This window comes from Ursus arctos, unplaced genomic scaffold (assembly GCF_023065955.2).
Source record: "Ursus arctos isolate Adak ecotype North America unplaced genomic scaffold, UrsArc2.0 scaffold_21, whole genome shotgun sequence".
Classification (NCBI taxonomy): Eukaryota; Metazoa; Chordata; class Mammalia; order Carnivora; family Ursidae; genus Ursus; species Ursus arctos.
Genome location: NW_026622886.1, coordinates 31,225,800 through 31,242,102, shown reverse-complemented (window position 1 = coordinate 31,242,102; position 16,303 = coordinate 31,225,800). Strand labels below are relative to the sequence as shown.

The following is a 16,303-nucleotide window of genomic DNA, read 5'->3' as shown; positions in this document are numbered from 1 at the left end:
AATATAGTTAAATAACCCAAGTACCTTTTTGAAGTCAGTTGAGTCGTCCTTTTCTAGCCTGCTACTATAAGGTTTTCTTTCTTCTAAATAAGTGTATGATCCAGAGCGACCCAGCAAGGAATCATACCGATCACCAGCTGATGTGGAACTGGTTTCATATCTTTAAAAGATGAGTCAAAGTCAAAATCTTTATTATAGGCTTTTACAGCTCCCATTAACATGCATCCTAGTATATTTTGACTTGATATTCCAAAATAGTAGGTAACATTCTCCTTCATCTATTATCTGTTATCATCTGTATTTGTGATAATAAATGAAAGTTATTTATAATACTATTAATTTCTATTATTTGAGGAAGAGATTCAATATATCTATATCTAAAAAGTCAGAACTAGTTTCACATCATGATAAATTATTTCAACAATTTTAAACTGTACTCTTCTACATTTTAAAATCTCTGAAATCAGAACATGGCTTGTAACTGTTGGTGTATTATACTTGAATTGGTAGCACTTTTCCTTTAAGTGGCATGTAGTTGTTTAAAAATTAATAACAGCTGAGATTTGATAAACTCCTCTATCCAAAGTGATAGATAACAGGTCTGCCCTAAACAGAAGGAAAATAATCTCATCTGTACATGAATTTTCTTATTATCTCGTTATGAATTCAGGTTACGTTTTCCTGATAAATGCTATTGCTTCTACATTTCAATTCAACAGAATCATCAATATATAAAAATTTGTTCTTGGTTTTACAAGGTTTTGGTTAACTCTTATGAGTGAGAGAACTGGAATGGAGATTAGACTTAAGGACACCGTGGAGTTTTCTAAAAGGTGAATAATTTTGAGCTAGATGACATATTTTAGTGTCTGCATTGTTTTTCTTTTATCTAAAGCAGGGATCTGAGAGAAGATTCAGAATACCTAATCAAATACATTTCTGGTGGTTTTCATCAGCCTCTGCTGTTAATAATGACATAGTTAATACTGAAGTAACTTAGGAAGCTTAGGAAAACTTAAAAAGTTATCACTGTTGTAAGGATTTAAGAAAAAATTTTCTTTTTTAGTGACTTACTATGACTATTGAACTAGAAGCAAAGGCTTTGACAAAGAAAGCTGGTAACAGTTATTAGGTCACCTAAACATCTACAGATTTTTATTATTCAAATAATTCCAACTTACAAAATCTATAAATATCTAAGCAACACAGAATAAAAATAAGAAAAAAGTCAGTAAAAATGTAAAACATACCTAGAAATGGAATCCGTCTATTAAGAAAGAGAAAAACACAGGCATATTAATTTTTATACTCTCATTAAAGTAACTTGATTGATGAAGTAAATTTAACATTTATACTGTTTTTCCACACTATTTAACTTATCTATTTACTGTATATATATATATATATATATATTTTTTTTTTTTTTTTTTTTTTAAAGATTTTATTTATTTATTTGACAGAGAGAGAGACAGCCAGCGAGAGAGGGAACACAAGCAGGGGGAGTGGGAGAGGAAGAAGCAGGCTCCCAATGGAGGAGCCTGATGTGGGGTTCGATCCCGGGACTCTGGGATCACGCCCTGAGCTGAAGGCAGACGCTTAACAACTGAGCCACCCAGGCGCCCCTACTATATATATGCTTTAACTTTAATGTGATTGTTCAGAAGTTCTAGAACAGAGTCACTATATATTTTTCATGCATAATAACCATATAATTACATTTCACAATTTATAGTCATCTTTTATGAATTCCTACAAATGCCACCATACTATATTTTTAATTAGAAGAAAAAAAAGAAACTAAGACATATATCTATTACTTCTACCTACTCAGGAGAAAGCAGTATGTTTATTTGTATTAACAAATGTCAAGTTTACTACGTCACATCCCAAAGCAACTATTTTTCTCATTTTTCTGTTTTTGAGGCAATAACACGAGAGGCAAACAAATGAATACCTAAGGTATTTTATGTGCAATAATATACACATAATTTTAAAATTTACTTTCTAGAAATCCAGCTCCAAATTCCGTCAAAGTTTAGCAACTTGGAGGTAGGAAATTACGACTTAATTTTCTCAAGCAAATGGTATACTTTATCAATGTTTCATAACTCTTCTTATCTAAATGGTGAAATGATCATAGGGTAAAAGAATTTTAGTTGGGGACAAAGTAGGTTTTTTTTGGTGGTCATTTTTAGCTCTTTCCCTTTCTATCGAAGCTCTTGCTCAAACTACACTTTTCTGTAAGGCAACTATTCAGAAATGGTTTGTTAAATTTCTGAATTAGGTAATTGTATTTTTCCATTGCATCTATCTTTGAATGCACTGTAAAATTAATGGGTTCCTTTGGGATTGTTTAAAGTCTAATTTGGACCAAAAACACCTTACTAATAAAGTCTATTTAAATTTCCTTTGCAAAACCAATTTTAACTTTGCACTTGCTTCCTATTTTTTTGATGTAATGCTTCATTTCATTATTTGTTCATTAGTTTCATGACAATTTTGAATTTAAATTTCAACTTTCAAGAGATTCAAAATCATACATTGCTAAGAGAACAGACTTTGAAAGTTCTTATCACAAGAGAAAAAATGTAACTACGTGTGGAAATGGATGTTAACTAGACTTACTGTGGTGATCATTTTTTGCAATATATACAAATAATGAATCACTATGTTGAACACCTGAAACTAATACAATATTACAAGTCAATGATATTTCAATTAAAAAAATAACAAAACCAAAAAAACCCGAGATATTATTCAAATTCAGAAAAATATCCATGTATGAAATAAAATGTGTAAACAGCAAATGAAAACATCGCCATTCACCTCACAGTTTGTACTCTGGTTCATGGATTTAAATTTAAGAAAAAATAAAAACTCCAAGCAGTTACAGAAATCATTCAAATTCCATTTCTTTGTCTTTAAAAATCATGGCGCTAACCATTGGTTATTTTTTATATTTTTGAGATTGTAATAAAAAACACCTGACATAAAAGTTACCATCTAAATTACTTTTAGGAGTATAGCTTAATACTGTTAACTATATTCACATTGTTGTGCGACACATCTCTAGAATGTTTCCATCTTGCAAAACGAACTTTATACACCCCATATTCTTCTATCCACAGCCCTGGAAACAACAATTCTACTTTCTAAGAGTTTGAATAGTTTAAATACCTCATGTAAGTGGAATTACGCAGTATGTTTATTTCGTGACTAGCTTATTACATTTAGCATGTGTCCTTATTTCATACAGCAATGTTCTTGCTCCCTGTGTTTCAAAATTATTTTTCCAAAGTAAAAATACACTTAATTACAGTACATATAAGCTCATCTAAAAGTACCACAGCATAAAAAGTTCCTCTATAACTCACTGCCTCGAACCCTCAAGGTAAAGTAGGACCCTGGGATCATGACCTGAGCTAAAGGCAGACACTTAACCAACTGAGCCACCCAGTTGTGCCTGATGCTACAAGTTTTTTAAAAGAGAGTGGCATACCTAATGGCTAGAAGCACTTTTCTTGTTTATTGTAGAAGACACTGTGTTAGTGTGTTAACCTCCATTCTTCCTTTTATTCATGGTGTACCAGTCATTCAATTTAGGTGAGATGGTATACAGCCCACATTAGAAGCAAAATGGCTGCAATACCCTAGTGGTGGACCTTGTCTGGCCTAAGCCAATTATTATAATCCCAGCCCTGAGATGGAAACCTGCTTGAGGATGAAGATGACATAGAGGGTTGTGTAATACAACTGGAGAGTAATAAATTCTCTGTTTAATTTGGTTTCAGTTGGGTTTTCTGTTACTTGTAACTGAATGCTAGCACAAAAGCAAGAGCTAAATAATTCCCTATTTAAAACGAACAAAACCTATTTAAATTGTTTGGAACTAAGAAAAGGTTTCTTTTTAGAAACAATTTCTTCTCGATCTTAATGTATCTCATGTATAATTTTAATAGTAAAACTTAAACACAAGTATCAATATGCTTCAAAGTCACAACTTTGAAATCAGAAAATCTTCCCTTCTGTCCCAGCCTGGTGGATGTGAGGTATATGTGATAAGGCAGTGAGAAGTGTCAACTAGGGATGGTTTACTAACCCATTCCCCCTTGTTTACCTATTATTTTTCCCTTGAAAGATGGGAATTACAGAATATAATAAACATGAGACACAGGGGAACTGGGGATACTGACAACTGAGAGGCAAAGCGTTTAAAAGTGATACAACTTTACCCTGCAAATAATTTACCCTTGGAAATAATTAATTCTTCAGTATCTCTCTGGGTACCTAATTATAAAATAAAAGTACCTTTCAGGACAAAATAGGAAACTTGGCTTTAAAAGTAACATCCATAGTCACAGAGCACACAGATAATCACCTTCTGGTCACTTCATATTATCGTAGATCCTTGTTGACTGAAAAGAACTTCAATAGCTCTATTTAGGAACTCCAAGTCAAAAATAAAGACGATATGACAGAATGCCATTTCAGGTTAGATACTGCTAGCTTAGAAGACTAGAACTAACTCATATTATACAGCTTTACCCCTATGTGAATAGAGCTCTTTAAAGCATGTCAGCTTTCTCCACAGCCAACCAATAGGGCATAGAGGGGGAAAATAGTTAGTGGGAGGAAACTTTCAGCATTTGCTAGTTATGTAACCTTTTAAGTCATTCAAACTTGCCTTAGTTCCTTCATCACTACTGAGGGAAAAAAATGCGTTTTTGGAGAAGATTGTCGGTATGGTCAATTGTGACAATATAAAAGTCCTTTAGGGGCGTCTGGGTGGCACAGCGGTTGGGCGTCTGCCTTCGGCTCAGGGCGTGATCCCGGCGTTATGGGATCGAGCCCCACATCGGGCTCTTCTGCTATGAGCCTGCTTCTTCCTCTCCCACTCCCCCTGCTTGTGTTCCCTCTCTCGCTGGCTGTCTCTATCTCTGTTGAATAAATAAATAAAATCTTAAAAAAAAAAAAAAAAAGTCCTTTAGAGCACTAAATTTCTAAACAAATGTAAAGAAAGTAAAAAGACTTACTGTCTTCTCTAGAAGGTAACTTTGCCTTCCACTACTTCTCGATATCCCTTAGATACTTTTATTTTTCTATTCAACTTCAGAGATTAATTTACATATATTAAACTATCCATTTAGAGTATGCAGTTTGGTAAGTTTGACAGCTGTATATATCCAGAAAATCACCACTATAATCAAGATCCAGAATATTTCCATTGCCTCTATAATATTCTTTGTGACACTTCCAGTCCATTTACCCCTGATCCCAGAGAAACAGAGTCTATCCCCAGCATGCAGATACAGTGTGCAGTACTGATCTTCCATGAATAAATACAAACACAAGCAAACAGTAATCCTTAAAAAATATGAATACTTCTAAACACAAAAAATGCTTTTTACCTGAGTTTCTTTCTTATTGGATCCTTCTTCTGTATCTGATTGTTGTTCTTGTTCATTTTCGTCGCTCTAAAACAGATTGTCAATTTACTTTAGAAAAATAAAAATAAATTTCAAACACCTGATGCTTAAATATTTTAGGGCTTTTCTAATTTTTTTTTGAAAAGATTTATTTATTTGAGAGAGAGAGTGCATGCAAGCAAGCGTTGGGGTGGGCACGTAGGGCGGGGGAGAGGCAGAGAGAATCCTGAGCAGACGCCCTGCTGAGCAGGGAGCCTAATGTGGGGCTCAATCTCACGACCCTGAGATCATGACCCGACTGAAAATCAAGAGTCAGTCGCTTAACCAACTGAGCTACCCAGGCACCCCGGGGTTTTTCTAATTTAAAATAAACCTTGAGAAAAATCTACCAGGAAACAAATCAAAAGGAAAACGGATTTTTATGTGGGAATTTTTCTACCCTATTTTGAGGAAGCCTTTATTTTGTCTGCACGACACAATCTAAGTAGGTTAACATACACGGTGAAAAAAGACCATCTATCTAAAAACATGATTTAGGAAACATATTCACAGTGGATGAGGAAACTGAAGGCTTAGCAGAAGAAGGTATTACATTTTATACTGCAATGATACCACATGTGCTTTATAAATGTACTATTTAGACACTCAACTATAATGGGGCATCAAAAATAGGAAATTCATTATATTAAGAAAAGTTGGATTCTATAAGCTTGGCAAAATTTATACAAAAGTCCTACTATATTTAGGTAGTTTATCAACATCTGGAAGTTTCTTGGGAGTTTACAGCATACTAAATAGAAATCAGGTGAAATCAATGGTGCTACTGCTAGTTTTATTTATTAATATAAATATTAATATAAAAACATGAATTCCACACATGAAATGATTGTTTTTAAAAACTGCAGTTTCATGGGAAAACATAGAAACTGGAAATTTAGAAAGTGGGGAGGTTCAGAAGTCCTAAAAGTAGTAATAAAAAAGAGGGGGGGAAGCCTACTAATAAGAGAGATTAAAAAGCTGCCTAACTACATAACACTTTCTTGACAGAGCTCTTGGTTCTTTTTGTATGTTGTCTGATATAGGTTCAAATGTGGCTAAGGGAAGAAGACCTGTGCTCTGATGGCTAATTAGAACACAATTCAATGCAGGCTCAAGTTAAAAAGATGAGTACTGCCAATATAAATCCCAGGAAGAATCCTTACAATGCAAGTTAAGGGTATTCCAGAAAGTGAAGTTCTTTTTTTTTTTTTTTTTTTTTTTTTTAAAGATTTTATTTATTTATTTGACAGAGATAGAGACAGCCAGTGAGAGAGGGAACACAAGCAGGGGGAGTGGGAGAGGAAGAAGCAGGCTCATAGCAGAGGAGCCTGATGTGGGGCTCGATCCCGGAACTCCAGGATCACGCCCTGAGCCGAAGGCAGACGCTTTAACCGCTGTGCCACCCAGGCGCCCCCAGAAAGTGAAGTTCTGAAGGGAGAGCTGGTCTGAATCAAACCAGGGAAAAATAAATACTATACAGTAAACACAGCTTTGACTATGAATCTCCTACTACATATGATTTATTAAAAAGATAATTTTAAGTAACAAGAGTTACTAAGTTAGGGTCCTAAGACTGAGGTTTTATTTTACTGTTACTAAAATGTTAATGAGCAATCGATTAAAATCAACCAGATATTATATACTTCTTGATGAACAAAGATACCTTGCCAAAACAATTTTTGAACTGGAATGGGATCGGTTTTCTACTTGGTAGTTACCAATTGGTAAAATGGCAGTTACCAATTTATAGGAAATATTAAAAAAACACATGAATGCATTAAACAACATTTCTGGGATATGATAACCCAGTTAATTCAAAAATAATTGTAAGCAAAAAGAAAAAATGAGATGGAGGGAGAAACTGATTAAATATATAACTAATCATAACGCATAGTCCCTACTATATTACAATCAAACCAGCAAAGCTTCTACAACAAACCACGTATGGCATATATTAGTCAAATGGACATTACAACTGACTGGATATTAAATATTAAAGATTTACTGTTAACTTACTTAACAATAAATGTGATCACGGTATTGTGATCATTTGTTGTATGGTGACACATACTGTGATTACTTTTATTACTGAAAAAATACAATTCTAGTAATTTTTAAAAAGGAATCCTTTCCTCTTAAAAATACACACAAAAATTTTTAGATGAAATGATATTCTGTAGACTTTCTTCAAATAATATGGGAGTTGGGGAGGTGGTAGGGATTTAGTTTAAACAACGGATATCTGGGGGGGGTCATTATACTTCTCTGTCAATTCTGAACTTTACTGTTACTTTGAATTTTCTATATTAAAAATTAAAAGAAAAATGGAAAAAAAAAAAAAACGCAAGAGGCTGAAAAAACCCAAACAGATTATGTTTGTCCTTCCATAGTTATATGTTCTATTGAAACAGCATAAATTTCACGTTAACTGTGCTATGCTATAGTTCTTCTTTCTCCTGTATATGAATAGCAATGTTAGGCATATATACAATCAGGCATAGGAAAAAAATAAAATTTTGTACGATTGTTATAATTTGATAAGTCAAAGCACTACTTCTATCAAACATCACTTGAGATGTTATGTACTGTATAATCATATTCATTAAAATGGAACGTAAAGCATCTTATGGAGTTCTTGGTAGATGGTGAAGTAGGAGGATCCTAAGTTCACCTTCCATGGACACACTGAAGCAACAGCTATATATAATGTAACTCACTCTGAAAACAACATAAAAATTAGCAGAACAGATCTTCCATTGCTAAAAAAACACACAGAGGCCCCATGGAGAAGCACAGAAGGGGCGGAGAGGCAGCTGGGTACCAAACCTCCCACATGGCAACCCACAAATGAGAAGGATATCACAGGTACAGAACTCCTTGAGGAGCAAAGAGAATCATGCCTCACATTGGACAATCCCTACTCTGGGGACCTACATCGGGAAGATGAATCCCCATAACATTTGGCTTTGAAAATAAGCAGGGCTTAACTCCAGGAACTTTGAAAATCAGTGGGGCATAACTCTGGAAGAGCCAGAAGGCTATAGGAAACCGACACTCCACTTTCAAAGGGCCATTGTACTATGTCATTTAGTTCGAGATCCTGCACAGAAGCAGTCGTTTGAAAAGCACCTGGGTTATACATGATTTACTTATTAATTTAGGGGATGTGCTTGAGGGGCAAGGATCTGTAGGCGTTTTCTCCAGGAAAGGAGGTACTAGCTAGCATCATTTCCAACCCCCTTCTGCCTAGTTGGTCGGACACAGGAGACAATTCTGACACCTTCTATCTACATTACCAGCACTGCTCACCCCACCCCAGCTTTCCCTGTGGATGCTCCCCGCTCCATCCACTCACCCTGGCAGGCACCCCTTCAAAGTTGCTCCTGCTCTGCAACACCTGGCGGGCAGCCTTGCTCAGGACTGGTGTCCCCAGAAAAGGATTACTGCCCCATCACACCTAGCAGGCAGCCCTGGTGGGAACTGGAACACTTTCAAAGCTACTCCTGTCCTGGGGAGGGGGAGAGCCAGTCTCACCCACCAGCCTACCCATAGCAGCTACTGCCAGGCTTTTCAGTCAGCTGCACTGGGGCCAGCACCGCCCATCAGTGCATTTGCAGTAGTCGCAGGCTGGTCACTGCAGCCAGCTGGGCTGAGGACCGGCCTACCCACCAGTTCCCCCAGATCGTGGCCTAGTTACCACAGGAAGGTACACACAGCTCACACACTGGACACCCTTGGAGTGCCTGGTTCTGTTGACAGGGTGGGGGGAAGGGTTGTGTTACAGGGCACCACAAAACCTTTTCTACACAAGGCCACTAATTTCAGGACCAGGAGACATGGCTGACCTACCTAATACAGAGAAACAAACACAAAGAGTAGGACAAAATGAGGAAACCGAGGATTATGTTCCAAATCAAAGACAAAGACTAAGACAAAACCTCAGAAAAAGAACTAAAGGAAATGGTTTACCTGATACAGGGTTCAAAATCATGATCATAAAGATGTTCACCAGATGAGAGAAGAACAGATGAACTAAGGGTAAACTTCAACAAAGATAAGGAAAATATAAAGAAGAGCCAATCAGAGCTGAAGAATACAGTAAATGAAATGAAAAATACACTAAAGTCAACAGCAGATTAGAGAATACAAAAGAATGAAATCTGCAATCTGGAAGACAGTGTAGTGGAAAGCGTGCAAGCTGAACAACAAAAAGAGAAAAAGAACTAAAAAATGAGGATAGGTTAAGGGACCTCTGGGACAACATCAAGCATATTAACATTAACATTATAGGGGTCCCAGAAGGAGAAGAGGGAGAGAAAGAGGCAGAAAACATATTCTGAGAATTAATAACTGAAAACTTCCCTAACCTGAGGAAGGGAACAGACATCCAGATCCAGGAAGTGCACAGATTTCCAAACAAGAGGAATCCAAGAAGGTCCACACCAAGATATATATTCATCAAAACATCAAAAATTAAAGATTAAGAGAATGTTAAAATCAACTAGTTATGAACATGGGAAACCCTATAAGGCTATTAGCTTATTTTTCAGCAGAAACTTTGCAGGCCAGAAGAGAGTGGCATGACGTAAGACTGCCACGGAAAAAACCTACAACCTTCTGGAAAAAACCTACAACCAACATTACCTAGAAAGGTTATCATTAAGAACTGAAGGAGGGATAAAGAGTTTTCCAGACAAAAAAGTTAAAGGACTTCTTCACCACTAAACCAGCCTTACAAGAAATGTTAAAGAGACTTCTGTAAGTGGAAAAGAGAAGGCCATAACTAGAAATCAATTATACCTAGAGAAATTAAAGGATAAATAAAATAAAAGTAGTGAAATATGTGACATATAAACTGTAGAGGAGGGAGTAAAAATGTAGTACTTTTAGAATGTGTTTGAACTTCAGTGATGACTATTAAATTAAGACAGACTGCTATATACGTAGGATGTTATATATGAACCTCATGGTAACCACAAACCAAAACCTAAAGTGGATACACAAAAAATAAAAAGGAATCCAAGCATACCACTAAAGAAAGTCATCAAATCGCAAGGGAGGAGAGCAAGAGAAGAAAGGAACAGAGAACTACAAAAACAACCAGAAAACAATGAACAAAATTGAAGTACCTATCTATCAATAATTCCTTTAAATGTAAATGGACTAAATGCTCCAATCAAAAGACAAAGGATGACCTAATGGTTAAAAAAAAAAACCAAGATCTAATTATATGCTGCCCACAAGAGACTATTTCAGATCTAAAGATTCATACAGGCTAAAAGTGAAGGGATGGAAAAAAATATTCCATGCAAATGGAATAAAAAAAAAAAAAAGCTGGGGCAGCAATACTTTTATTAGACAAAACACACTTTAAGACAAAGACTAAAAAGAGACAAAGAGGGCCTTACAAAATGTTGAAGAGATCAATCCAACAAGAGAATATAAGAATTTAAATATCAATATACCCAACATAGGAACACCTAAAAATATAAAGAAAATATTAACAGACATAAAGGCCAAAATTGAAAATCATACAGTAACAGTAGGGAACTTTTTACACCCTACTTGTATCAATGGACAGATCAACCAGACAGAAAAATCAATAAGGAAACAGTGGCTTTGAAGGACACGTTAGACCAGATGGACTTAACAGATATACAGAACACTTCATCCAAAAACAAAATACATTCTTTTCAAGTGCACATGGAATATTCTCAAGGACAGATCATGTTAGGCCACAAAATAAGACTCAATAAATTTAAGACTGAAGTCATACCAAGTATCTTTTCTGACCAAAATGGTATGAAACTAAAAATAAATTAGGAGAAAACTGGAAGAAAAACGAACATGTAGTGGTAAACAACACGCTTCTCAGCAATGGGTCAACGAAGAAATCGAAGCGGAAATAAAAAAATACTTGGACATAAATGAAAAGGGAAAGAATGGTTCAAAATCTTTGGGTTGCAACAAAAATGGTTCTAAAAGGGAAGTTTATAGTGATACAGGCCTACCTCAAGAAATAAGAAAAATCTCAAACAATCTAACCTTATACCTAAAGACAAAGCCCAAAGTTAGCAGAAAAAAGGAAATACAGATCAGAGCAGAAATAAATGAAATATAAACTAAAACAATAAAAAAGACCAATGAAATAAAGAGCTGGTTCTTTGAAAAGAGAAACAAAATTGACAAACCTTTAGCCAGCTTCCGCAAGAAAAAAAGAGAATTGAAATAAATAAAAAATGGAAGAGAAGGTACAATGGACACCACAGGAATACAAAGAATTGTAAGACTACTAAAAACAATGACATGCCAACAAATTAGAAGAAACTGAAAAGTGATAGTAATCAAAACATTATGGTACCGTCACAAAAACAGACACACAGATCAACAGAGCAGAACAGGGAGCCCAGAAATAAACCCATGCTTATATGGTTAATCTTCAGCAAAGCAAAAGAATATATATTAAGGAAAAGACAGTCTCTTTGAAAAATAGTGCTGGAAAACCAGACAGCTACATGAAAAAGAATGAAACTGGACCATTTTTATACCATTAACAAAAATAAACTCAAATAAACTGGAAAGGTGCTTGACATCAATAATCATCAGGGAAATGCCAAAAAAACCACAACACCCCCCCCAAGAGACATTATCTTGCACCTGTCAGAATGGTTAGCATCAAAAAGATAAGCAATAGTAAGTGTTGGCGAGGAAGTGGAGAAAAGGGAATCTTTGTGCACTGTTGGTGGGAATGCAAATTGGTGCAGCCACTATGGACAACAGTATGGAGCTTCCTCAAAAAATTAAAAAGAAATACCGTATTATCCAGTAATCCTCGTACTGGGTAATTTACCTGAAGAAAACTAAAACACTAATCTTTAAAGACAGATTTATCCCTATGTTCACGGCAGCATTATTTACAATAGCCAAGACAAGGAAGCAACCTAAGCATCCATCGACAGATTAAATAAAGAAGATGTGGAAATATATACAATGGCATATTAGACATAAAAAAAATGAAATCTTGCCATTCACAACATGGATAGACCTAGAGAGTATTATGCTAAGTGAAACAAGTCAAACAGAGAAAAATAAATGCCACGTGGTTTTACTTTTATGTGGACTCTAAAAGCCCAAAAAGTTAACAAACAAACAAGCAGAAACGGACTCATAAATACAGAAAATGAACTAATTGTTTCAAGAGGGGATGGGGAGATAGGTTAAAAAGATGAAGGGGATTAAGAGGTTCAAACTTCCATTTATAAAATAAGTCAAGGTGATGACAAGTACAGCATAGGGAATATAGTCAATAATATTGTAATAACTGTATAATGAAAGATGGTTACTACACTTATTATAGTGGGCATTTTGTATGTAATTGTTGAATCACTATGTTATATACTTGAAACTAATATATAATAATAATAAGAATACATAAAGCATCTCTCTTTCAAAGAATCTCCAAGGTAGAGCAGTTAAGCCTCTATACAATTTTATATATATACATATAAAGAACATATATTATATATAAACACATACACACTTCCTGAGCTGTGGCTATTAGCTATTATTTTTATTCCAAAATTGGGACAGAACTCTTGCTTATTAGTAATACCAAAACTCTAAGAACTCATTAACTATCCTTCAGAAGAACTTTTCTGATTTAATAACTTGACTCAAAACATAATAGTGATGACCTAAAGAATATATAATCTGAGGTATATAGAAAATTATTAGTATGTACTTCTGGAAAGATTAAGTATACTATCAAGTAGTTATATGTTAACAGGTTCTCACATCTTGTGTCCAAAATGAAACTCCTGTAGATCTCCTTTTCTCTCTTGGTCGCCGTCGTTCTCGGATTGATTTAGGTTGTGATTTATCTTCGCCTTCTTTTTCCTCTTCTCTTTTTTCTCCCTCTGTTAAAGATTACAATGAACCACATGGTAGTAATGTATCTTGACAGTATTTTATAAGAAAAACATAATAACAATTCAAAGTCAACCTCCTTCACGAAGCCTTCTAAAATTCTCCAATCAGAATTATTTTTTGCCCTTCTCAGTGCTCCTATAAAACACATGGTTTAAACATGTATTTGTATCTCCCACTGGAGAGGTTCTTGATCAAGACAAGAGTTTTAATTATTTCATTTTCCTGGTGCCTCATACAAAACTTTTGCCAAAAGACACACTTAATTATGTGCTGGATAAAAAAAAAATTGAATCCTATGAAGAGAATAGGGCTTGAGTTATTAATGTCTGATAGGGAGAGACAGTTACTAAACCCAAAGTTAACACTTCAAGGAAACCAGTTCTTAATGATGGAAGAACTAGCAGGCATCCAAGTTTATCAGTTTCTGTTTCTACTATTTCCAGTCCTCATTCAGTAGTAGAATAAATACAGTATTCATTTCATTTCTATTAAAATCTAAGAACAAAGCCTTTTTTTCTGGAAAAAATATTTATATTTTATTAAAAACAAATCAACATAAAATAGATATAGTCTCAAAATTTGTTTCCTTCCTAGGACAATTAAAATAGCTTTAGACTTACATACTAAAAAAAATATTAGGGCCTTTAAATTTGTTTTAAAAAGCAGACATCTATGTGGAACAAAGTAATGTTAAAAATTACTTTTTAAAAGTTTCCTTGTGTCATTAGCAAGGAGTCACAGCAGAAGAAAATTCTAAAATTATAGTATTCAGAGGGTTTTTTAAGAGTTTGTTTAGAGCAACGATCTCAAACTCCAATGCTTACAGTGGACTTCCAGATAACATAAATGGATAAAATAGGTCAGGGGGGGCACTTTTCCAAGTAGTGTGGGGCTGCTAACTGTTTGGCTCTAGCCAGTTGCTGGTATGTGAGAATTTTTAGACCCACTGTTGCTAAATCTTCCAATTTTTCAATAGAAGATGAAAATCTAAACTTTTATTGGCTCAAAAGTTTTACAAACATTATGTGGGCCTCACACTCAGTGGTTTAAACAACTGAAGGGATGCCTGGGGGGCTCAGTTGGTTGAACCTTTGACTCTTGATTTCAACTCAGGTCATGACCTCAGGGTCATGGATCGAGCCTCGCATAGGGCTCTGTGTTTAGCTGAGAGTCTGCTGCTTGAGATTTTCTCCTTCCCTCTGCTTCTCCCACAACTCACATATGCATGCTTTCTTTCTCAAATAAATAAATAAATCTGAAAAAAAAAAAAAAAAAACTATTTCTGACCAAAAAAAAGTCAGCTGAAAATTAAGAAAAACTTAATTTTCTGAAGTTTATCCTATATGATGATTGATATTGTCATGACTAATACTATGAGATTTTCTTTTAAAATATAAAATGCCTACAATTAGAAATGATTTTATGTAGTACCCACCTCTGATTTAAAGTAGAAATTATTAAAATTTAAATAGGAAGTTTATATTAGGAAATGTTAAGAGTGATCACCAATATGCCAAGCATATAGCTGAAAAAGAAATCTATTTCTCAAGAATAAGCTTTAATAAAAACAATTTTGTTTTAGCAAGGAAATTACATGTGTATGTGATTTTAGTTTAAAACAATTTCACGCACAAAAAATTTAAGAACTATGATCCATGCAATAGGCAAGAAATAAGGGACTAATGAACTGGTCCTAGAAATAGTCTCCTATCAGTTCTTCTATATTGACTTGTTTCTATGTTGGTGGACATAAAAATTTTTGTGAAGTCTTGGATTATAAAGATATATGTATCAATTATAAAGATATATGTATCAACACAAAGATATCAATGTATCAATATAAAGATATGTATCAATTATAAAGATATATGTATCAATCCATTATAAAGATGTATGTATCAATAAGAATTTTTGTGAAGTCTTAAATTATAAAGATATATATCAATATGTATCAATCAAAGATATACATAATTTTCTATTTTTATTTTCTACTCGTCTCATTCTCATCCATCATATTCTTTCTGAAAGAATGGCAGAATGATTCCCAGTTTAGAATGCTGTTTTTTTCTGTTGAACTATAAAAGAAAAAGAAAAAAAAATGGATTCAAAGGATTATTTGTAGGAAACAAAGTGTTTAAAAAATTTAGCCTTCTTACCTCTTTCATTTTCTTTTGTTAATCCTCTGGAGTAAGCAGAAGTTATACCTACAAGACTATTTGGCCTGTTTAGTTGACTTGAAGCATAAAGTGAACTGCTCATGGTAGAAATAGAAGAGGATGGAGTGGTTGAACTTGAAGTTGACACTGGTCTGTAACGTTGGTAAGTCTGCGAAAATATTACAATTAATACCCATTTAAAATATTAAACAGTTAAAAACATATACACATTTAAATTCATTTTAAAGGAAAAATAATGTTCTAATCATCTTGAAATAATTCAGATTTCTCATTAAAATCCTTTTGAGTATTTTGTATATGGTCTGTTGGTATATAAATCTCTTGTATTCTGAGAGTCATAACAACTATTCATACTATTTGACCTAGCTATGTTGTTGGTATACTATTACCTCATCATATGTTCTAGAGTACTTTTGTTTATATTCATCTTCTCTTGATGTTTCTGACTCCTTCTTTTCTTCTTGTTTCTCTTTATCCTGTTTTTCTTTTTCCTCTTTTTCTTTTTCTTCATTTTCTTGTTCTCTGGTTCGGGTAGAACGACTTCTTCCTATTGTTTTTTCAGCTTCCTGAAGATCAGTCAATGTTACGCCCTGTATGCAAAAAAGGTAAATTTAATAATGAGAGACATTATAGCTTGTTTCAAAGAAATATTTTATAAGTAGACAAATTTAATATGAATGTATTAAAAAGAAATTGAAACAGAATTTCTACTTGGCAAGTCACATTCATTCT

General features: G+C 34.3%; 1 protein-coding gene across 11 annotated transcripts in view; it reads right to left on the bottom strand.

Annotated features, from left to right (window-relative positions):
- Positions 1-16,303, bottom strand: part of PPP1R12A (protein phosphatase 1 regulatory subunit 12A) — a 139,346-nt gene that overhangs the window by 13,869 nt on the left and 109,174 nt on the right. For all 11 annotated transcript variants that reach the window (XM_048217814.2, XM_044384561.3, XM_048217816.2 and 8 more), the window contains 6 exons: positions 15,961-16,161; positions 15,551-15,719; positions 13,260-13,381; positions 5,409-5,474; positions 1,251-1,267; positions 25-160 (listed from right to left, as the gene is read on the bottom strand). In XM_048217814.2, the coding sequence (XP_048073771.1) occupies positions 25-160; positions 1,251-1,267; positions 5,409-5,474; positions 13,260-13,381; positions 15,551-15,719; positions 15,961-16,161 (711 nt within the window). The remainder of the gene's footprint in view (positions 1-24; positions 161-1,250; positions 1,268-5,408; positions 5,475-13,259; positions 13,382-15,550; positions 15,720-15,960; positions 16,162-16,303) is intronic.